The 22,893-nt window shown below is 56.1% G+C and overlaps 2 protein-coding genes across 20 annotated transcripts in view; one reads left to right on the forward strand and one right to left on the reverse strand.

The window, feature by feature from the left end:
- Positions 1-9,732, forward strand: part of PLEKHG6 (pleckstrin homology and RhoGEF domain containing G6) — a 20,145-nt gene extending 10,413 nt beyond the window's left edge. For 14 of the 18 annotated variants that reach the window (XM_055085436.1, XM_055085435.1, XM_055085437.1 and 11 more), the window contains 5 exons: positions 946-1,078; positions 1,196-1,314; positions 7,879-8,021; positions 8,695-9,399; positions 9,595-9,732. In XM_055085436.1, coding sequence (XP_054941411.1) covers positions 946-1,078; positions 1,196-1,314; positions 7,879-8,021; positions 8,695-9,399; positions 9,595-9,604 — 1,110 coding nt within the window. In that variant the 3' untranslated portion in view covers positions 9,605-9,732. Of the gene's footprint in view, positions 1-945; positions 1,079-1,195; positions 1,315-7,878; positions 8,022-8,694; positions 9,400-9,594 lie in introns of those variants that run through there. The other 4 variants (XM_055085438.1, XM_028490939.2, XM_028490941.2 and 1 more) reach the window with 2 other exon arrangements.
- Positions 1,334-22,893, reverse strand: part of TNFRSF1A (TNF receptor superfamily member 1A) — a 24,012-nt gene continuing 2,452 nt past the window's right edge. Inside the window, exons 2-10 of one of the 2 annotated variants that reach the window (XM_028490950.2) lie at positions 17,225-17,378; positions 16,876-17,004; positions 16,509-16,658; positions 16,283-16,361; positions 12,033-12,103; positions 11,796-11,909; positions 11,452-11,480; positions 10,989-11,244; positions 1,334-2,277 (exon numbers count right to left, since the gene is read on the reverse strand). In XM_028490950.2, the coding sequence (XP_028346751.1) occupies positions 2,168-2,277; positions 10,989-11,244; positions 11,452-11,480; positions 11,796-11,909; positions 12,033-12,103; positions 16,283-16,361; positions 16,509-16,658; positions 16,876-17,004; positions 17,225-17,378 (1,092 nt within the window). In that variant the 3' untranslated portion in view covers positions 1,334-2,167. Of the gene's footprint in view, positions 2,278-9,646; positions 10,860-10,988; positions 11,245-11,451; positions 11,481-11,795; positions 11,910-12,032; positions 12,104-16,282; positions 16,362-16,508; positions 16,659-16,875; positions 17,005-17,224; positions 17,379-22,893 lie in introns of those variants that run through there. The other variant, XM_024129276.3, reaches the window with a different exon arrangement.

A 22,893-nucleotide genomic window follows, 5' to 3' on the forward strand; every position in this document is an offset into this window, starting at 1 on the left:
TTATGTGTGTCTGTGGGTGTCTGTATGTCTATGTGTGTATCTATGTGTCTGTGTGTGTGTCTGTGTCTATGTGTGTCTGTTTGTGTGCCTTTGTATGTGTGTGTCTGTGTCTGTCTCTGTGTGTGTGTGTATCTATGTGTGTCTGTGTGTGTGTATCTATGTGTGTCTGTGTGTGTGTCTGTATCTATGTGTGTCTGTGTGTGTCTGTATGTGTCTCTGTGTGTGTCTATGTGTCTCTGTGTGTATCTGTATGTCTATGTGTGTATGTGTCTATGTGTGTCTGTGTGTGTCTTTGTGTGTGTGTCTGTGTATATCTATGTGTATGTCTGTGTGTATCTATGTGTGTGTATGTGTCTCTGTGTGTGTCTCTGTGTCTCTGTGTGTACTTATGTGTGTCTGTGGGTGTCTGTATGTCTATGTGTGTATCTATGTGTGTCTGTGTGTGTCTATGTGTGTCTGTGTGTGTCTGTCTGTGTGTCTGTGTGTGTATATCTCTGTGTGTGTCTGTATGTGTCTATGTGTGTATCTATGTGTGTCTGTGTGTGTGTGTGTCTGTGTGTGTCTATGTGTGTGTGTTTATGTGTGTATCTATGTGTGTGTCTGTATGTGTCTCTGTGTGTATTTATGTGTGTCTGTGGGTGTCTGTATGTCTATGTGTGTATCTGTGTGTGTCTGTGTGTGTGTGTGTCTGTGCGTGTGCCTTTGTCTGTGTGTGTGTGTGTTGGGAAGAGGACGTGGTTCTGGCTTTGCTCTTCTTGCTGGCATGGCCCTGAGTCAGCCACTTTCCTACCTTTAAAGTGAGAGATGGGCCCAAAGCGACACGGCTCCCAGCTCTTCTATCCCACAGCTCTGCACCCGCCCACACACCCATGCGTGAGCCCCGACCCCTGTCCCGCCTGCCCCCCGCTCCAGCTGACCCTCGTCTCCCTCTTCGCTTGCCCCCAGCTGGATGTGTACCTGTTCCTCTTCTCTGATGTGCTCTTGGTGACCAAGCCCCTTCGCAGGGCAGACAAAGCCAAGGTTATCCGCCCGCCCCTCATGCTGGAGAAGCTTGTGTGCCGACCGCTCCGAGATCCAAGTATGTCTCTCCTGGGGGGACCTTTTCCTTCTCCCTTCCCATCAGCTGGAGAAGGAGAGGTTGGGAAAGGGATCAGATAAAGTCCAGCCCTGGAAGCAGACCTTCTCCTCCACCCAGGCAGCTTCCTGCTTATCCACCTCACCGAATTCCAGTGCGTCGTCTCCAGCGCCCTCACTGTGCACTGTCCCAGCGCTACAGACCGTGCCCTGTGGTTGGAGAAGACCCAGCAGGCCCAGGTATGTGAAGCCAGGTGTGGGAGCAGGGGGATGGCGGGGCCCCGGAGCTCAGATCCGGTGCACACAAGAGTGGAGGATGGGGAGAGAGAGGGTGGGGTGCACACAGCTTCAGACCGGACCTCCTGCCCCTCCGGTGCACCCTCGAGAGGGAGACACAGCCTTGACCAACCTTAAGAGCATGGAAGAGGGACTTCCCTGACGGTCCAGTGGTTAGGACTCCACGCTTTCACTGCCGAGGGTGCAGGTTCAATCCCTGGTCAGGGAACTAAGATCCTGCAAGCTGCATGGTGTGGCCAAAAAAAAAAAGTATAAAAAAAAAGAGCACAGAAGAAAGCCTTTGGCCAGCTAGGGTACCAGTCCCTGGGAGAGCCAAGACAGCCTCCCCTGAAGGTTTCGAGGCTGTGAAACAATTAACTGCTGAACTTGAGCTTCCGTTCAGCAAACGTGAACGGGGCACCTGCTGGGTGTGCACAGGCTGGGTGCTGGGGAATCAGAAAAGAATATAACGCCATTTCTGCCCTCACAGAATACATGCTGCAGCCTAGCTAGACAAACAAGTATACAAATAACAGAAACGTGTGGACGGAATGGAGCTAGGACAGGGAAGGGAGTGGTTCACTCTGTCTGGTGGGTTGGTTGGGAGAGGGACTGTGCAGAGGACAGGGATGCTTCAGGGGACAGAGAAGGCTTCACAGAGGAGCTACTTTCTGAGCACCGCGGGCGGATATCTAGGAGCGCGTCAGGGGAACAAGGTGGGCAGGAAGGGCGTTCCAGCTGGAGAGCAGAGTGTGCGAAGGTCGGGAATCGGAAGCAGTTGTGTGTGTTGAGTGCACCATCAGCTGAGCGGTTGGCGTTACCAGGGCATCAAGCACAAGGGCAGCACAACGGCAGAGAGGCCAGGAGGGAGGTGCCACCAGATCATGCCCATCCCTGGATGCCGTGCTGGGGAACTTGAACTCTTTCCTGTAAATGACACAGAGGCAGTAAAAATGTTAACTAGCGGAGTGGAGTGACAGGGCAGGGGTGGGGGGGGCAGATTTATGCAACAAAAGCCGAAGGAGTGCAAAAGAAGGGAGACCCGAATGGAGCCATATTGGTTACTGCTTGGTGCCTTAAAGCAACAGAAACGTATTCTCTCACAGTTCTGGAGGCCGGAAGTTGAAAATCAACATGTCAGCCGGGCAATGCTTCCTCTCCATAGCTCTAGGGGAGCATCCTTCCCGGCCTCTTCCAGCTCCTGGGGGCTCCAGGTGTTCCTTAGCCTATGGCAGCATCACTCCACTCTCTGCCCCTATCTTCACGTGGTCTTCCTCTCCATGTGTCTCTGTGTCCCAATCTCCCTTTCCTGTCTCTTAGAAAGACACCGGTCATTAACCCAAATCCAGGATGACCTCATCTTGAGATCCTGCACTGAGGATCTATGCACATCTGCAAAGACCCTTTTTCTAAACAAGGCCACTCACATTCACAGATTCTGGGGGTCAGGACCTAGACCTATCTTTCTGGGGCCACTATTCAACCCACTACAGGAGCAGAATTGCCAAAGAAGAGGGAAGGTTTGAGTTGGACTTCAAGGATGGGGAGGACCCTCAGCAGAAGATTCAGGGGAGAAATTGGGCTGGGTTTATCTGGGGGGCAACCAGCATGTCTGTCTGAGTCTGGAGGGAAGGGCTTTGTGTGTGGAGCCCGTGATGAGACGCCAGGTTCTAGGGGACCCCAGGGCCTGTAGAAGAGTGTGGACTGAACGAGACTGAATTGAATTGGGTTGGCAAGTTGACACCAGAGCCACCATAGATTCTTGAGCAAGGGAAGGCCATGGTGAAATCCGTGTGTTTTGTCTTGAATTGTCAGGTGGCATGTGACAGGTGGGCTGGGGGCGGGAGAGATTGGTGGCAGGAGATTTCCCGTACTAGTTGGAGTATGAAACATAGAGGCTGAGTGCCATGGCCTTAGGGACATGGTGCAAAAAGAGAAGAAGAAGAAAGGAGCTGAAGAAGAAAGAAGAGACAGGTGAGCCTTAGGGAGACCGGTAGAAGCCTCTACCGAACCCATGGTTCAGACCCCAGCTCTGCCTCTTACTAGCTGGGTGACCTTGGGGGAGTTATGTGGCCTCCCTAGTCTTCCGTTTCTTCACCTGCGAAATGGATATAAATAATAACAGTCCTTGTCTCATAGGGAAGATTCAAAGAAACCATTCAGATTAAGCAGGCAACATGGTGCCTTGGTAACTCAAGTCCACAAGGACAAGGGTGACTTGCCCCCGAGGTGGCTGTGTGAAAGGCTGCTTTGGCAATGACAACTGAAATCATTAGAAAGGGAAACCTGTTTGTCTAGTTGTTGCTTCCTGGGTGGCGTGGGGCCTGGGTAGCAAGGTTTAGTTTTAAACAGAAGCACTTTGGAAATGAGGTAATGGGAGACAGCCAAGTGGAGAGCTCTTAGGGGTTTGTGGAAATATGGAAACACAGACTAGAGTTCAGGCGAGAAATGAGGGTGAACTATGAAAATTGCTAAGAGAGCAGATCCTAAAAGTTCTTTTCGCAGGGGAAAAAATGTTTGTAACAACGTACGGTGACAGATGTTCACTAGACGTTGTGTGGATCATTTCCTATATACACAAATGTTGAATCATTATGTTGTACACGTGAAACTAATATAATATGTCAATTATACCTCAAGTTTTTATAAAAAGAAGAGGCATTTTGAACAAGTTAAGAAATCATAGGGTAGACGATTTCTAAAGAATGCAACTGCACTATTTTTAAAGAGTTTAAATCAAAGTAGCGCTTCTCATAGGACTTGCTTTAATGAGTAGATTATAATGATTTGTCGTTTGCACATTAGGTAATTAGGGCTTTGACACTTTGGAGGATGCGTAAAAGTAGTCTTGTTTTTTAAACAATTTTAAGCATTCTTCCCACAGTCTTACCTATGGCATCGTATCAAGATGTGGAGAGCTTATTCGAGAAAAGGAAAACCAGAGCTTAGTCTCTGTTTAAACACTGTATTTAAAGATTCGGAATTACGAGAGTAAAAAATAAATAGGTGGCTTTTGCCATTAAAAAAAAAAAAAAAAAGGAAAAAAGTATGAAAGGCAGAACCTCAAGGTCTTGTGTCCTCCAGCCCTTCAGGGGTGTCATTTCCTTGGCTACCTAAACAAGATGGTGATGGCGCCCAGGAAGCCAGAGGTAGGGGACAGGGTGTGGGTCATCTGCCCTGACCCCTGCTCCACGCCGGATCCGAGACGCCTCTCTCGGTGCAGTGAGGCCTCCTCTCTACACCACCGCCCCCCAGGATTCGGAATTACGAGAAAAAAAAATAAATGGGTGTTTTTTGCCAAAAAAAAAAAAAAAAAAGGAAAAAAGTATGAAAGGCAGAACCTCAAGGTCTTGTGTCCTCCAGCCCTTCAGGGGTGTCATTTCCTTGGCTACCTAAACAAGATGGTGATGGCGCCCAGGAAGCCAGAGGTAGGGGACAGGGTGTGGGTCATCTGCCCTGACCCCTGCTCCACGCCGGATCCGAGACGCCTCTCTCGGTGCAGTGAGGCCTCCTCTCTACACCACCGCCCCCCAGCCCAAGAAGAGACCCACCACCTTCTCCTTAGAACCCCCAGGGGAACCACTAGAGATTGCTGGTATTTTATTACACAAACTAATTTAGCCCCCAGGAGTTTTACTCCACGCTAACTGAGGTAGAGAAGTCATTTCCGATACCTAACCAAGCAGCGCACAAGCTCCCCGCGTCCCCTTGCAAAACCAAGAGCCCTGAAACTTTGCAATGAGTTTGTCCTGCTCCTGCATCACACCAAAGTCTTAGGGAATCCTTTTCGCAGTTAGCAACCAGTCCTTGTAAACTGAAGAGGGCAGTAGAATACTACTGATCCCAGGGGTCAGAGTGTTTTTTCTCCGCCTTACAGAAGCGTACATATGTAGATTTATTCCTAGCGGGTCTGGCTGGGTGGCTTCAGCTTTTAGAGAAAATGAGCTTCTCAAGAGGGGAGAGACTGAATCTTGGGAAATGCCCATGTTTAAGGGCTGGGAAGCGGAAAAGGAACCAGTGCCGGGAACAAGGCGCTATCAGAGACGAGGCCAAGAGGTGAACGGAGGAAAGAGGCGGGCTCGGAGGAGGGCCGGCGGCCCAGCCCTCACTCATTATCCGCGTCAGTTCTCTCAGCTCCGGCCCCACCTGGGAACTGCAGGGATAATGGGAACCACCTCGCAGGACAGACGGACAGTAATGTTTGTAAGCTGCTTGGCACGCGCCCGGCACTTAATGGGGGTTCCGTACACGGTTATTGTTGTCATCTTTAGAAGATGCCAACATCTTCTAAAGGCCAGGGGTGCCTGGCCGAGGGCACCTTCAAGAGCTGGCTTTCGTCCGGGATGGGAGACTTGGGGAGGGCAGCGGGTGAATTTGGGAGCCGCTCCAGGGGCAGCAGGGAGAGGAGGCATTTCCTCCCAAGGCTTCAGTTCCCCACCAGGGCAAAGGAAGAAGAACCATGGCGTGGGGGGAGCCTTCTCTTTTCCCGGCTTTGTGGGGATGTCACGTTCTGGCCCAGGCACCAGTTTCCTCTTCCTTTCCCACCCTGCCCCCAACATGTCTCTCCTCTTACCCAAGCTGTGAAAATCCTCCCAGGGTTGCTAGAGAGCCTTTGGGGTGGCCGGAGGCCCTTCAAACAGCCCCGTCCCTGGTACCCGAGGTGTCGGGTCCTCCATCCCCACCCCACCCCCTTGCCTCCCTGCTTCTTCCCAGGTGGGCCCACGGGAGAGTTTAGTGGAGATGCTTGTATGGGACAGACGTTCCTTCCAGACCGCCCCCCAGCCGCCTTCCTCCCAGTTCTTTTCCTCCGCACACCATCTCTATCCTGGACATCCCAAAGATAAACTTGAACTTGGGTCACATGGGGCCAAAGGGCATCTCAGCAGGCTGCCCCGGCCTCACCCTGACCCCAGCCTCGCCCTGACCCCAGCCCCGCCCTGACCCCAGCCTCACCCTGACCCCAGCCCCGCCCTGACCCCAAGAGCGGCTCCTCCCACCCTCGTTATTCCTCCCCACACTCTGCACAGCTGGGAGATGCGGAAAAGGTCACAGGACCTGGCCTGGTGTGCTGCTCTCCTGCCCCCAGACACCATCATCCCTGGTTCTGGCCAACAGAGCAAGTCTTGTGAGACTGCTAAGAATCCTTGCATGAGACTGACTGGGAAGCCAGGGCAGGAAAATTGGAAATACAAGCCTGAGGTCATTTTCCTGTCCCTGTGCATCCTTTTCTCCAACATGTCTCTTGTACAGACCCAGCTACCCACCACCCCGTTGTGTTTCTGGAGAGGCTTTGGGAAGGTCCAGAGTTGCCTAAGAATTGCTGGTTCATATACCTGAAGGGGGTGGGGGGAGGGGGATATTCAAATTACTTAATAACCAGAATGGCATGGGCATCAACCAATCAGAGTAGAGCTTGGGGAGCGGGTGGGGAGGGTGGGGGTGGGGGTGGGGGGCGGTCCTAGAGGCCCCCTGCTGTGCCAGATGTTTTCCCTCTGCTGCTGGCTCTTGGGGGGCAGGGTAGTCCTGGCGAAGGAAGGTGGGAGGCTTGGGCAGTAGCCCTTTGCTCACCAGCATGAAAGTACTTCAATATGTGTACAATGATAAGGCCATTCCAGCCAGTGCTGGTATCAGCTCCGCCCCCAGTAGCCTCCACCACCTCTTTTTGCCAAGCCTCCGCCTTTGGCCTCTCCAAGGGTTCCCTTGCCATCCCTCCCCTCCCCCAAGAGAAAGTTGTCCTTTGGTAATTCCTGACCCTTTCTAAGGCTGCCCTTGAAAAATAGTGCAGTTACTGAACTAGGACTCACAGAGGAAGGCGCCCTGGATCAAGTCCACTCATCTTTCTAAGTCTTGTTTTCCCATCTGTAAAATTGGCTAATATACTGCAGGGTGATGGTATGTGTCAAATGACCGCCTGCAACGTAGAGGTGCTTTTTAAACCACTTCTCAGATATCACTATTTTATTCCGGTGGCGCCTGTATGAAAATGCTAAGGAAGACAAAATATAATGTATCCTCTCTCCATTCCTTTTGGGATGGTCTTGTTGTCAACTCTGAAGGACAACAGAGTCCTCAACCCAGGACAAAGCCTGCCCCTGCCCGCCCTGGTGGTAGGAGAAGGAGTAACCTGAGGGCCCAGCATCATTCAGAGCAATTATGCCACCATCACCACCAATCAGGGAGGACTTCCTGAAGGAAGAAACAGACCAGACCTTGGCTTGCCAAGGCGATGTGAGAGGCAGGAAGAATGTACAGATAGGAAAAGGGGCCTTATGTTTACCCCACGCATCCTAGGACCAGCTCAAGAGTTCAAATACTGGCTCCTTCCTACTTTCCCGTGGCATGACCTTGGCAGTTACTTAACCTCAGAGTCTCTGTTTCTCAGGAGTAAAGTAGGAGCAAAAAAATCTGCTTCATAGCGCGGTGGTGAAGATGAAGCAAGATAATGTATGTAAAGCGCTTAGCATGGTGCCTGGCATACAGCAGGTGCTCAATAAATGAGAGCTCCTAATGAAAGTATCCCCACCCCAGGTCACCCTGCAAAAGCTGAAAGCAGAGTGCCCCCAGCAGAAGAGGGAGCTCCTGGCCCTCTATCAGCACCGGGACGGGGGGGGCCCAGGCCCCAGGCCCTCCACGCCTTCCGAAGAAGGCTCTGAGAGCAGCACAGAGGGAAGGTAAGACCTACAGGGCGTACAAGGCCTCCCAGAGGAGGGGGGCTGCAGGCAGGGAGGGAGGGCCGAGGAGCCCACGAGGTTGGGAAATGGCATTACAGCGTTTGGGGGGACCGGGACCAGACTGAGGAACCCAGGCTACAGGTTGACACCAGCCGTTCAAAAGGCCACATGAGACAGCCCATGGGGTTAGCCAGCCTAGGGCTGGCACAGGGTGAAGGAAACAGGCACGAGAGGCACACATTCCCTGAGACAATCAGGTTCCCCAGGCCAGGGATGGAGAGTGAAGGCCAGTATGGGTTTGCGGAATGTCAGAGCTGCAGGGACCCGGCTAGTTCAAATCCCCAGAGAGCGTGAGAGTTTCACCCAAAATAACACAGCTGTTGAGCAGCATGGTTATAGAGAACAAAAGACTCCATCACTGGGGGATAACCACAGGGGAGCTCAGGAAGCACTCAGCAAATACTTGATAACAAGTTTCTGGACTGAGTGCAGGGGCTAAAATGCCTTAAAGGAGCTTACAGTCTAGCCAGTGAGATGAGAAAAACAATCAGTGCAGTGTAAAAGTGATACCAAAATAAGTTTGGAGGAGGGCCCATTTCTGGATGGAGGGATCAAGGGAGACTCCCTGGACTTGAACTTGACCCCTCAGCATCTGACTCTGACCATCTGCTAGTAACTGTAGGAATCCCGAGTCCTCGACCGTCATCCCCCAGCTGGTGGTGACAGAAGACACAGATGAAGATGCTCCCTCTGTACCAGATGATGCCTCGGACTCTGGCTATGGCACTCTGGTCCCAGGCTCCCCCAGGGCGCCCCACTTCCTGCCAAACCGTCTACGCTCCAGGGCCCTTCGGCGGGACCCTCGCCGCACCTCCTCCACCCTGGACCTCCGAGATGTTCCTTTGCATCCCCAGCCTCCTGACCCCCAAGCTCCCCAACGCCGAAGCGCCCCTGAACTGCCAGAGGAAAGTGTCCAGAAAGGAGGCAGCCTTCCCAGGGGAGACCCACCGACCTCGTCTGAGGAAGAAGACGGGACCTCGGTTGGAGAGAATGTGGTAGTGGAAGCCTTACATAGGGCCCGACTTCGGGGGCAGCTCTCCCCCTCCCCGACCCACACGGACTCTGCTGGGGAAAGCCCCTGGGGATCCTCAGGGGACGAGGAAGAAGAGGGGCCCTTCCTGGGACCCGGCCACAGCCCCTCCCCTCACCCGCTCCGGGCCGAGGACATGCTCCGAGAGATCCGGGAGGAACTGGCCAGCCAAAGGATCGAGAGAGTCCCCGAGCCTGGGGACAGCAGACCTCGGAAGCTGACTCGGGTCCAGCTGCAGAGGATGCGGGGCCTTCACGTCATACACTTGGACACGCCCCTGTCCACATCGTAAGTGCAGAAGGGAAGCTGGCGTGGGATGGAGCGGAGAGGAAGGCCAGTATGGAGCCAGGGCCGGGGGGGGGGGGGGGCGGGCGGGTCAACACAGGAGGGCAGGACCAGAGGGGGGTCATGGCGGGGAGGGGCCTTTAGCCTCCCTCTTCAACCCGTGTCTGCCTACCTGACACCTGCCTCTTGCCTTTGCAGAGAGGTGTGAGGGAATACCTCCCTAAGAGTGCTGGTCACCACCTCCACCCCTGGATTCTACCTCAAGGACACTTACCCAGGCACCCTGCCCTTCCTGCTCTGAGGACTTTGGGGGTCAAGAGCTGTACACTGATGTGTCACAGACCCTCCAGAGTCCCACATAAAGCTGTGCATAAAGATGGCCGTCCAACCAGCACGAGATGAGGACGGAGCAGAGAGAACCTGGGGGGTGAGGAGTCACAGACTGAGCACAGGTGACTCCTCTGTTAGTGGGCTGCACGAGGGTGAGGTATCCCCGCCCCCGGCCAGGATCACGGCTCTGGCCCCGCCTCCCACACGCACCACGCAGAAAGGCCACTCCTTCCAGGGGCAGAGCTTTAATTCCGGGCTTTTAGTGTATTTACAAAAGTCCACAGCTCCAGCGCGAGGGCCCTGTGTTCTGTGCCTCCCCTGCCTTGGGACACTTCGGCTTACTCTGTGCTTGTCCAGGCAGGGGGACAAAGGTTCTATTAGTGTACATAATGGATACAAAGATTGCTTAGCTACTGTGAAACAGGCTCAGGGACCAACCAGGGGCCCCCAAGCAGCCTTGCTGTGTTCTCCAAGTCCAAAATGGGCAATGAGGCATGGCGCCCCTCATCCCCGCAGCCACCGCCTGGGCTCCTGGCACACTCAGCCTCTCTCACGAGTACGCACACTCCACATCACACAGACACACACACTCTGACACACACACTACACACAGCTCACCCGCTGGCAGTGCTCAGGCAGCTGAGAAAGGCTATATACACTGAGGGAGTAGCACCAGGTTAAGTGGCTGCCAGATCATGCCTGCTCCGCCAAGACCCTTCCCCTCCAGAAAAACGCGGGTCCAGAGGGCATCTCGCAGGTCCTTCCAGGCTGCCTGGGGCAGGAAGCAGCCATCTCAGGGCTGCCCGCAGGGCCCGGGGCGTGGCCTCATCGGGGAAGGCGGGGCTCGGGCGCGAGGGGGGCGGGGCCGCCCAGCGCTTCCTCGATGTCCTCCAGGCAGCCGAGCAGGTCCATGTCGCGGAGCACGCGGCCCAGCAGCTCCAGCGTGGCTTCGCGCCGCGGGGTGCGCCGCCGCCAGGCCGCCAGCATGCTGTACTGCGCCTCGCGCAGGCAGCGCAAGTTCTGCAGCTCCAGCCGCTCGATTTCGTGATCACTCAGCCCCAGCCGCCGCACGAACTCCTTCCAGCGCAACGGGGGCACGCCGTCCACCACGGCGTACAGTGTCGCGGGGTCGGCTGCCGGGAGGCGGCGCGGTGAGCCCGGAGCGGCGGCCCGCCCCGCCCGGCCCCCGCCCACTCGCCCCGGGCGCCCCGCCCACCCGCCTCCCCGGCGGGATTCCCTGCGAGGATGAATGAGGAACTCACCATCTAAGAGCGGAGCGGGGGCACTGGGGGCGCCGGCCTCCCACTTCTGCACAGGGGTGGGGACGGGGGTGGAGGCTGGAGGCGCAGGGAGGATGGGGCCAGCCCCTTGGTGGGGCGGGGCCATCTCTCTGGGGAGTGATGTGACTCTGAAGTTGGACCACAGGGGGTCACAGGGGGTGTAGGTGGGACTGGAGGCAGGACTGAAGCTCGGGATGGGACTGAAGCTTGGGGCCGGGGCCAGGGGCTCTGGCTCCCCCTGAGAGAGAGAGAGGGAAGGCACAGCATTAGCGGGGAAGAGGAAAAACAGCCCCAGCCCTCCTTCTTCTGGATTCCGGATGGGAGTTGGGGCTAGAGGGAATCAGGGGAGCCCCAGGACGAAGAGTGACTCCGGGTGATTTGGGTGTTACAAGATGACAATGGACAGTCAGGGAAGCCTGCGGGTAGCTCCCCGGTTTCATCTTACCTCCTTTACAGGAGCCGACTGCCCACAAACTGAGAAAAAAGAAACAAAGTGTCACAGATTTCACTTCCTCTCTCAACCCTGGCACCCATCATGGGGCTGGCGGTGGGTACTTGTGGTGACATGCTTCAGGGCCTATGTGGCCCCAGGGACGAGAGAGCTACTGATGCAGTATGAGCTCTCACCAGCCGTCCAAGACCACCTCGTGCCAGCGGGGTCCTCGCCAGCGAACTAAGGGGACACTCCTCATCTCCCTCCACGCCTGTGCATCCCTCCCTCCCGCCTCCTCTGAAGCCTCCTCCTGCATTCCTACCAGCACCCTTTCCCTTCCCAAAGTCCCCACTCACTGATGGAGTAGAGCTTGGGCTTCCAGCGCTGGTAGCGGCATGCTAAAACAATGAGGAGGAAGGATGCCAGGCAAAGACCAAAGATGATCACCAGGGGCAACAGTACTGTGGTGCCTGCAAACAGAGCAGATTGTGGTCAGAGGAGAGGGGCTCTGGAGGTAGCAGCGTAGGATGGGTGGGGAGGGGCATGACTAGGAAAGGGTCCACGGGCGTGGGCACCAGGATAATTCTCCTCACCTGGGTCCTGAGGGCGGTTACTAGTTACAGGTCGAGCTGGACATAACTTCTCGCACTCCGTGTTCTTACAGCTAAAAGAAGAGAGAGTGCTGGTGAGTAGGGGCCCACCGTAAGAGGAATACAGGAAAAAAAGAAAAAACAACCACACAGATCGTTGGAAATTCTTAGCTTTACAAATATTTTAGCTATCTCTTGATATAATGGAAATTAATCCTATCTTGGGAATTGATGTGGAGGAAAGAAACATTAGTTAATCCCCATATCATTTCATTTTAGAGCTGGATTTGATCTTGAAGAAGCTATGTAGAAAAAGAGTTAAAAGCGGTCAGAGTCAGGTATAAATTCCAGCCCCATTCATTGGCTAGCAGCGTGACTCCAGGCAAGTCACTTCACCTGTAAGCCTCAGTTTCCTCATCAGTAAAACAGGGATCCTACCCACTGTCAAGATTGAGGATTGGGGCTTCCCTGGTGGCGCAGTGGTTGCGCGTCCGCCTGCCGATGCAGGGGAACCGGGTTCGCGCCCCGGTCCGGGAGGATCCCACATGCCGCGGGGCGGCTGGGCCCGTGAGCCGTGGCCGCTGAGCCTGCGCGTCCGGAGCCTGTGCTCCGCAACGGGAGAGGCCGCAACAGAGGGAGGCCCGCGTACCACAAAAAAAAAAAAAAAAAAAAAAAAAAGATTGAGGATTAAGTGAGATAATTATGCCTGACATACAGTAAGCCCTCGATAAATGCTGTCATTGAATTGTTATTTTATCACTGTTTTACTGAGGAGAATCCAGTGAAAAACAGAGGTTAAAGAGCTTTTTCTCTAGATGACACTGCTGGTGACAACACCTAACTTTGAGAGAGGGGTCTAGCATGCATGTGAACAATTAAAAAACACATCTGGCCAGGGGCAGCCAGAGAACACTCTAGAACAAGCGCATCTTCCCGTTTGGGGAGCTGGCACTGGGCAGCATGGACTAATGAGAACTACATCAGGGGTCCTAGAAGGAACTTGAGGAGGTGAGTTCCCAGCAGGAATCTGAAAGCAGGGAGAGGTCATTTTGCCCACCTCACAAGCTCATGGTGAGAACCACATGGAAGGGGTGTAGAAGTGCTTTAAAGGGGAAGAGACTAGTGGGAAAAAGAGCATAGTTTCTTGTCAGACACTTTGTGGCTATTTTTTGTGGTGCTTACAACTTTGCCAACCTGATGTCATTATCCTTACTTTAAAGGTAAAAACAACTAAGGCTCAGAGATGTTAAGTCACTTGCCCAAGCTCACACAGCTAATATGTGGCTAGCCTGAGATGTAAACCCAGGGCAATTCAACTTTAGAACCCTCAGTTTCCTCTTTGCAAGCAAGTGTGCAAGAACAGCCTCTGCAGAGCCCGAAGGAGTGAGGAGGTGTGGTCAAAGGGACTGGGGAGGAAAGTGCATACTGCATTAAACCTAAGATCAATAATCAGAGACATTACGATTTACATCCTACACACACACACACACACACACACACACGGGCAGGTGCCAACTGAACTGTGATACACCGTCAACTGTTGTAAGATGCAGTATGATTTCAGACGTGTAAAAGTGTATTCCTAGAATCCATAGTAGGGCCTGTTGCCCAAGAATCTGAACGTCTTCCCAAAAACATCTGAACGTCTAAAAAGAACTTCAGGGCTTCCCTGGTGGCGCAGTGGTTGCGCGTCCGCCTGCCGATGCAGGGGACACGGGTTCGCGCCCCGGTCCGGGAGGATCCCGCGTGCCGCGGAGCGGCTGGGCCCGTGAGCCACGGCCGCTGAGCCTGCGCGTCCGGAGCCTGCGCTCCGCAACGGGAGAGGCCACGGCGGTGAGAGGCCCGCGTACCGCAAAATAAATAAATAAATAAATAAATAAAAATAAAAAAATAAAAAGAACGTCAAGTCCTTGCGGGTATGCGCCTCTATCCACAGAGACTTCATGAGATTTTAGGAACAAGTTGGGGGCAGGGAGGACCGTCTGGTATCTTGACATGAAGTGTCTCCCATCCAGTCTCCCCCTCCCGTCCCGATCCAGTGCCCAGCAGCTGGCAGAAGTACTCACTGAGCACAGGAGCCAGAGCACCTCCCACAGTCTCCCCCTCCCGTCCCGATCCAGTGCCCAGCAGCTGGCAGAAGTACTCACTGAGCACAGGAGCCAGAGCACCTCCCACAGTCCCCCCCTCCCGTCCCGATCCAGTGCCCAGCAGCTGGCAGAAGTACTCACTGAGCACAGGAGCCAGAGCACCTCCCACAGTCTCCCCCTCCCGTCCCGATCCAGTGCCCAGCAGCTGGCAGAAGTACTCACTGAGCACAGGAGCCAGAGCACCTCCCACAGTCTCCCCCTCCCGTCCCGATCCAGTGCCCAGCAGCTGGCAGAAGTACTCACTGAGCACAGGAGCCAGAGCACCTCCCACAGTCTCCCCCTCCCGTCCCGATCCAGTGCCCAGCAGCTGGCAGAAGTACTCACTGAGCACAGGAGCCAGAGCACCTCCCACAGTCTCCCCCTCCCGTCCCGATCCAGTGCCCAGCAGCTGGCAGAAGTACTCACTGAGCACAGGAGCCAGAGCACCTCCCACAGTCTCCCCCTCCCGTCCCGATCCAGTGCCCAGCAGCTGGCAGAAGTACTCACTGAGCACAGGAGCCAGAGCACCTCCCACAGTCTCCCCCTCCCGTCCCGATCCAGTGCCCAGCAGCTGGCAGAAGTACTCACTGAGCACAGGAGCCAGAGCACCTCCCACAGTCTCCCCCTCCCGTCCCGATCCAGTGCCCAGCAGCTGGCAGAAGTACTCACTGAGCACAGGAGCCAGAGCACCTCCCACAGTCTCCCCCTCCCGTCCCGATCCAGTGCCCAGCAGCTGGCAGAAGTACTCACTGAGCACAGGAGCCAGAGCACCTCCCACAGTCTCCCCCTCCCGTCCCGATCCAGTGCCCAGCAGCTGGCAGAAGTACTCACTGAGCACAGGAGCCAGAGCACCTCCCACAGTCTCCCCCTCCCGTCCCGATCCAGTGCCCAGCAGCTGGCAGAAGTACTCACTGAGCACAGGAGCCAGAGCACCTCCCACAGTCTCCCCCTCCCGTCCCGATCCAGTGCCCAGCAGCTGGCAGAAGTACTCACTGAGCACAGGAGCCAGAGCACCTCCCACAGTCTCCCCCTCCCGTCCCGATCCAGTGCCCAGCAGCTGGCAGAAGTACTCACTGAGCACAGGAGCCAGAGCACCTCCCACAGTCTCCCCCTCCCGTCCCGATCCAGTGCCCAGCAGCTGGCAGAAGTACTCACTGAGCACAGGAGCCAGAGCACCTCCCACAGTCTCCCCCTCCCGTCCCGATCCAGTGCCCAGCAGCTGGCAGAAGTACTCACTGAGCACAGGAGCCAGAGCACCTCCCACAGTCTCCCCCTCCCGTCCCGATCCAGTGCCCAGCAGCTGGCAGAAGTACTCACTGAGCACAGGAGCCAGAGCACCTCCCACAGTCTCCCCCTCCCGTCCCGATCCAGTGCCCAGCAGCTGGCAGAAGTACTCACTGAGCACAGGAGCCAGAGCACCTCCCACAGTCTCCCCCTCCCGTCCCGATCCAGTGCCCAGCAGCTGGCAGAAGTACTCACTGAGCACAGGAGCCAGAGCACCTCCCACAGTCTCCCCCTCCCGTCCCGATCCAGTGCCCAGCAGCTGGCAGAAGTACTCACTGAGCACAGGAGCCAGAGCACCTCCCACAGTCTCCCCCTCCCGTCCCGATCCAGTGCCCAGCAGCTGGCAGAAGTACTCACTGAGCACAGGAGCCAGAGCACCTCCCACAGTCTCCCCCTCCCGTCCCGATCCAGTGCCCAGCAGCTGGCAGAAGTACTCACTGAGCACAGGAGCCAGAGCACCTCCCACAGTCTCCCCCTCCCGTCCCGATCCAGTGCCCAGCAGCTGGCAGAAGTACTCACTGAGCACAGGAGCCAGAGCACCTCCCACAGTCTCCCCCTCCCGTCCCGATCCAGTGCCCAGCAGCTGGCAGAAGTACTCACTGAGCACAGGAGCCAGAGCACCTCCCACAGTCTCCCCCTCCCGTCCCGATCCAGTGCCCAGCAGCTGGCAGAAGTACTCACTGAGCACAGGAGCCAGAGCACCTCCCACAGTCTCCCCCTCCCGTCCCGATCCAGTGCCCAGCAGCTGGCAGAAGTACTCACTGAGCACAGGAGCCAGAGCACCTCCCACAGTCTCCCCCTCCCGTCCCGATCCAGTGCCCAGCAGCTGGCAGAAGTACTCACTGAGCACAGGAGACGCACTCAGCATCTCTCCGAAAGAACCTCACGTGGCAGTCGCAGATGGTGTCCTGTCTCTCCTTGCCTGTAGGGAGAGATGCGGCACAGCTGAAGGAGGACGGCCCAGCGCCCCGAGGGCTGGAGGGAGGACTGAGAGGGGCAGCAGTGCAGCAAGCTGGAGACCACCCTCCGGAGACGGGGTGACCAGCCGGGTCGGGAGGGCCATGCTCACAGGACTGGCGCACCGTGCCGTTGGGGCAGAGGCTGCAGTTCAGACACTGGAACAGAGTTTCACTCCAATACTTCCGATACTGGTTCTTCCTGCAGCCACACACGGTATCCCGGTCCACTGCGCAAGGAGCAATCTCCACCTGGAACATTTCTGGTGAGGGGAGTAGATGGGGTATGAGCTCCCACTGTCCCCACCGGGTGTGTCTCTCTGGGTAACGCACGCTCACACCCGTGCATTCGTGCACACGCATCCCTGCCCACCCGCAGCAGCACAGCTTCGTACCTTCCCCTGGAGACAGATGCGCACACCTCTCCGAACACCCACCTGACCCAGTCGGTTTAGAGCCCCGCCCCCTGCTGAGACTCACCTTTCCGGCACTTGGAGCAGCTCAGGCATTGTCTGAGGTGGTTCTCCGAAGCGGTAAAGGTGCCGCGGGCACACACCCTGCAGTCCGTGTCCAGCCCCGGGCCCGGACAATCATTGTACAGGTAGGTGCCTGTGATTGGGGGGTCGGGGTTAGGCTGCAGCCCGGAGCCCCAGCCCCAGGATGGCCCGGGCACCTCCCCGAAGTCCCTGGGAGAGGAAAGGAGGGAGAAACTCCCAGCCCTGGAGAGGCAGCCAAGTCAGGGACCCCGCGTTCTGGAACATCTGGAAAAAGCAAAGGAAGAAGCAGGGCCCCCTAACTGAGGAGTTCCACGGTTATCCCTTTCTCCTACCTTTGTGGCACTTTGTGCAGCAAATGGAATTGTTTTGAGGGTGGCTATATTTCCCTTGGGGACACGAACTCTCTCTCTTCTCCCGGACCCCAGGGTGAGGGACCAGCCCATGAATCCCCGCGGGGTACACATCCACCAACAGAGCCCGGAGCACCTGGGGAAGAGTCAGATGGAGGAGGCCCCGTCAGGAGAGGGAGGCGTGGGGTCTCAGAGGGAGGGAGTCTAAAGCCTTCCCAGCTCGTCTTTTCTCAGCGGAACATTCTCCCCAGGCCACTCACACGCCACGTTCTCCTCTAAGCCTAGGCTGTCGGCACTGTGCCATCTTAACTGTTCTCTTGTTGTCCTGTGTATTCATTTCTGTCCGTCCAACTCAAGGCTGGTAAACTCCAGGCACGGGCTGTATTTTATCCTTATTTCCCCAAAGCAGCTATTAGTGCTGGACACAGAACAGACGTTCAAGGAGTTTTCTGGGTTGGGAACAGGCCCTTCCTTCCGACGAGTAGCCCTAAAGATTGGGGTGGCGTTTCTCCATCTGGGTGCTGCGTTCACAGTGTATTCACTTTGTGCACATTCACGGAGATGAACAGTTAGGATCTGTGCACTTTCCTGAATTACGTTATGCCATTAAAAAGGTTTTTTGTGACATCAGATTGGAGTGGAGGTGAGTGATGTCCCTGTGGGGACCATTCCTAGACAGCGGGTAGAAGGCAAAGGAAGAGTCTCTTTGTAAATCTGTACCAAAACCTCACCCAGGATCCTGCCCTCAGACTCCGTGCTGCATCCCCTTCCACCAGTAAACCTGCACAAATACCCCCGGTTGGCCAGGGCAAATGGGGAGCGGAGGAAAAGGGAAAGTTCGGGATCGGGGATGGGGGTAGAAAGGTGATGAGGTTTAGGCGGGGCGGGAGTGGGCACAGGCGTGGAGGTTACATGCAATCGGAGCCGGCTGGAGGCTGGAGATCTGGCTCAAAGACCACCGAGCCAGGAGCTGAGGGCGTGCCGGGGAGTCCCTCTGCCGTCTGCACATCGGGGTGTCCCGGGAGCCTGTTTTCCGGCCCCAGGCCGGGCGCCCCGCCCCGGAATCACTCGTCCAGCCCTGGCTTCAGAGTTGGGACGGCACAGCCAGAGGCTCTGTTGAGCTCCAACCCAGACTTTGCTGTTTCACCTCCTCCCAGCCTCTTCCTGGCTTTCCCTGGGCCTTGATTTTGTTTTCTCTGCTACAAAGGCCGTCTTATGTAAAGATAAGAGGATGTCCTCCAAGGACGTTAAACTTTGGGAGCAACAGGCTAATCAGATCCCAGAAACCCCAGCCCAGGACAGGAGGGCCTGGTAGCCCAAGGCCGTAGGCAGGTCACGCCCCAGTCCCCCGCTAGGTGTCGCTGCAGCAGCCCCGGAAGCCCAAGCCCCCGCCCCAGCCCCAGACAGGGGAAGCCACACTCAGAAACCCAGCTGCCACCCCCCAGGGGCATAGGGCGCCCTCCCCACCCGGAGGCAGCACCCTTCCCTGGCCACTCCAGCGCTGTGCCACCTCCCCTGAGAACAGGGCTGAGGCTTCCAGAGCAACAGGAAAAGTTTGGAGTGTTTATGGGAAGGGCTTCCCAGTCCTGAAAGTGTGGTTCCTTTCCCCGAAGAAGGGCTCACAGCACCTAAGGTCACTGGCACTTGGAATTCCATCCAGGCGGCTGGGAGCAGAGCCAACCGGCAGAGACAGCATCAGGAAAAAGAACGGCGGCAGGTTGGGGTGGGGGGGGGCGGTCCTTCCCAGGAAGGAGGGAGAGGTGCCTTCTTAGGCCACGTGCCTCCCACCGCGATCTCCAGCACTTTGGGGGTTAAGTCAGATCCGGGAAAGGGAAATCTTTTCCCAGCAGCTCTGCCCGGTGACTCAGGCCAGAGGGAGGGAGGGAATCTAGGGGAGGGAGAGGGAACCAGCAGCTTCCCCAGCTCCTCAAGGGTCATGAGTCAGCAGAAAAGCTGAAGGGACCAGCCCGCAATTGGGACCCGATAGGATCCCCTCCTCCTGTGGGCCAGTCTCTCCCTCCAATCCCCACTCAGAGCCCCCTTTCCTCCCCTCCTCCTCCCAGGAGCCAGGCAATGGGCCTCAGTCCCTCGTGGCCCACTTTTTCGGGGAAATGGCTCCCTACGCCATTCCATCCCAAAGGGAAGTCTCGGCCGACCCCTTGCTTCCTCCCATCGGGTCACTACCCGCCCCTCCCTGAGGGCCACTCAGCTCCTTCCCACCCCTCAGCATCCTTCCTTTAGACCCAGCCCCGCCCAGGCTCCTCCTCCTGGTTCAACCAGTCTCTCTGCGGGTTTGTCCTTTCCCTGGGTTCTCACGTGAGCCCCCCTGACACTTCCCAGTTCCAGAAGGGAGCAAACCAAGGCTGCCCTCCCACCCGGGTTCACTGCCTTCCCACAGCCTGACTGGTTCTGGCCAGCTGGGTTGGGCCTGGGCACCTCCCTGGGGTCCTCAATCAATCCTTAGGAAATGCGGCCAGTTCTGAGGCTCCACATCCCCCTCCCACAAGCCCACTGGCAGCACAGGCCAAACTCCAGAGCCCTGAGCATCCCGTTCCGGGAGGGAGCGAGCAAGACGGGATGTAAGACAAGCAGCGCCATTTCCCCGGGTCCCCCTCTCCCCAGCAGCCCCCCGAGCCAGCCCCCTCCGACCCCAGGAGCCAGCAGGCACCATACCTTGGCACTGGCTGGCTCCAGTGCTTAGCCGCTGCATCTTGCGGCAAAACGGCGGAAATAGGAGGTGAACTCTCTGAGCGCCCAGACCCCAGGCAGCCTGAGTGCCCGTGGCCTGGAGCAGGGGAAGGGCAGGAAGCTGGGCTGCCTGTGGAGAGACAGTTGAAGGGGTGGCCCAGCACCCCTCCAACTCCCCCATAACTTCCGCCTAGGGAGGCTTTTAAGTGTGACTTCCTGAGCTGGGGCCGCAGCTTGGGGGCGGAGGAGCAGACAGCAGAGCGACCCTGTGGTCTAGCTCCCACCCAGCAGCCTCGCTGTCCTGTCCTGCGTTAATCTGTTCATTCAGTTAAAACGTCTTGTGTTCATTTGATGCCAAAATCTTTGGGGAGCTCACGACAGCTTCTCCTCCAAGGCCCAGTTGAGACCCGGCCTCCCTCCACGGAAGCCCCCCATTAATGAGGCTTCCCCCCTCTCCAGCTCATGAGATACACACCCACCCTGTGAACTTTAAAAATGTGAATTAACTATACCTATTTTGGGCTCTTACCATAACTACCTCGGGTGAGTAGATATGATCTCCGCAAACAGACCATAAACTATGTGATGAGAGATGAGAAAGAGTGTTTTGGTCAGAGATAATGTCTAATCCTCCGCACCCAGAACTGGAAGAGGGAAATAAATGTGGTTTGATTGGGTGATTTCATGACTATCTGTCTTGCACTCCAGTCAAGGCCAGTGAAAACCAAAGTGGGAAGATGGGAGTCAGTGCCTCCCTGTAGGCATATATTTGTCTCCAGGGGAGAGCTCCCCTCTCCTTCCCACACACATGCACAATCGCAAACACCCTCACAGGAGATGCCGACAAGCCTTCCTCTCCTTTTGAGCATCCCTGGTGAGTGAAGGTTTTGTGTCACTTACGAACGACACAGAGGCAGATGTGAGTCTGAGAACCTCTGCTCTAGCCTGTTAGATGCCACTTCACTTGGCTATTCTCCAGACCCTCAACATGCCCCAAAGGAAATCCATCGACCTCCTGACCTGGACAAATGTCACACCATCAACTTCTCTTTGCCACCCTTCTCTCCTCAAGGCCCCCACCCCTCCTGTGCTGCCATCCAGTCTGTAGTCCATCTTGCCAGACCTCCCCTGTCATCTCTCAATCCTTCCCAAGCCCAGGGGTCGCCTCACACCCAGATCACTGCAACCATCTTCCCGCCTTTCTCCTGCTCCAATCCATCCTACACGCTCTCTTATCTGCATCAAGCTTCAACTTGCACCCACAGGTGGGGGAATCTTCCTTTCCGGGGCCGGACCTCAAACATCATTTCCATGGGTCACTCTTTCCCTGAAGGAGAACCTGCAGAGGTTCCTCACTGCTATTCTGGACACGTGCCCAGGCGCAGCGGCCCTGAGAGAACCATTGATGAATGAATGGATGAATGAATGAATTCCTCTGCCTGGGACCACAGTCAGGATTCTCTCGCCATCCCTCCCCCACTTCCTCCAATTCTCTCTTTCTCGCGTCTTCGCGTCTTCTCGGTCCTCAGCAGGCTCCTGCCCCTGCGGCCTAGGTGCTCGGCCTCCTGCCACCGCCAGCCCCCAACACAAAATCCCATCTCTCCGTTCCTCCGCTCTACCTCAAACCAGTCCCCCTTCTTTCCAGCCTGCTGCCAGTCGGTGGCTTTAAATCTCAGCTCCCAAACCACTCTTCTATGAGGCATTTCGTGCCTCATTCCATCCTTTATTCATTCAACGAACAGTTAAGGAGCGCAGTAGAGGCGCAGGTCCCGCAGGGATACATGGCTTGTGCTCTCAGTTGGGTCAGAGACGGGCGACTGCGGACCCTGCGTCTCTGCAGGGAGCACGGACGCTGGAGCTGAGATCGCCGAGCAGAAAAGGCAGCCAGCTGGACGGCACTCACGCCCCTCCCGGTTCTGCCTCCCATGGGTGCTCCAGGGCACCACATCGCAATGCTTCCGTGGGCATTTTCCCCCAGAGTGCTCTAAACTCATTTTTTGCTGTAAGCTGTCTTGGCTCCAAGACTGTCAGCTCTTTGAGAGCAGCAAGATCTCATGGGCTCTGGTACAGTCTCTCCTGCATTCTTCCCGCCCCTCCACGCCCCCCCGCCACACACACACAGCTCCCTGCATTGCCCGTGGAGTGGCGGGCAGCCGGAAAGCCCGCGGACAGCCTCACCCAGCACCGCACACCTCCTGTTTCCCCTCCGGCTCCAGGCTGAGCTTGGTCCCTTAGCTGTCACACCCCCGCCGGGCTGGGTCAGCTGCAGCCCCAAGCACATTCCTGTGTCGTTCAGCCTCCCCGTACCTCTGTTTTCCAAATGCAGAAGCCACTGAGCAATTACAACCACTACTGATACTGTTAACAAAATGAAAGCTAACGTTTATTGAGTGCTTTCTGTTTGCTACACCCTGTTCCTGTACTAGAATAGAGACTCCATGAAGGCAGAGATTTTTGTTCACTGCTGTAAGTCCAGCACCTAAAAGACTATCTAGTGCTGAGCAGGCACAAATGAATGGAATACTTATTATATCTATCTATCTATTTCATCTTCAAAACGACATTATGAGGTAGTGACGATTCTGTCCATCTTAGAGATAAAGAAGCAAGGCACGGAGGGTTATGTAACCTGCTCAAGTCCAGGCAGCTAGTCCCTGAGGGAGTCTGGACCGGACCGGGTGATTTACTGCCAGGAGACAAGAGAAGGCAGGGCAGCTGGATGGGCAGCAGGCGGGAGCCCATGGGAAGGACAGCCTGCAGAGGAGGGAAAGGTGGGCCTGGGGCCACAGGAGGTGGTGGGGTGCTGCGCAGGGAACTAGGGTCTAGAAACGTGGACTAGAGCAGAGAGAGCGGGAGGAACTGGAGAGAAAGGTTCAGAAAGGAGACTCGAGAAGTCTGAGAGGACGTGACAGAAAAGAAAGGGATGATTGGGGGACACAGTACAAGACCCTGGGGGAAGAAGA

Source organism: Physeter macrocephalus, chromosome 6 (genome assembly GCF_002837175.3).
Source record: "Physeter macrocephalus isolate SW-GA chromosome 6, ASM283717v5, whole genome shotgun sequence".
NCBI lineage: Eukaryota > Metazoa > Chordata > Mammalia > Artiodactyla > Physeteridae > Physeter > Physeter macrocephalus.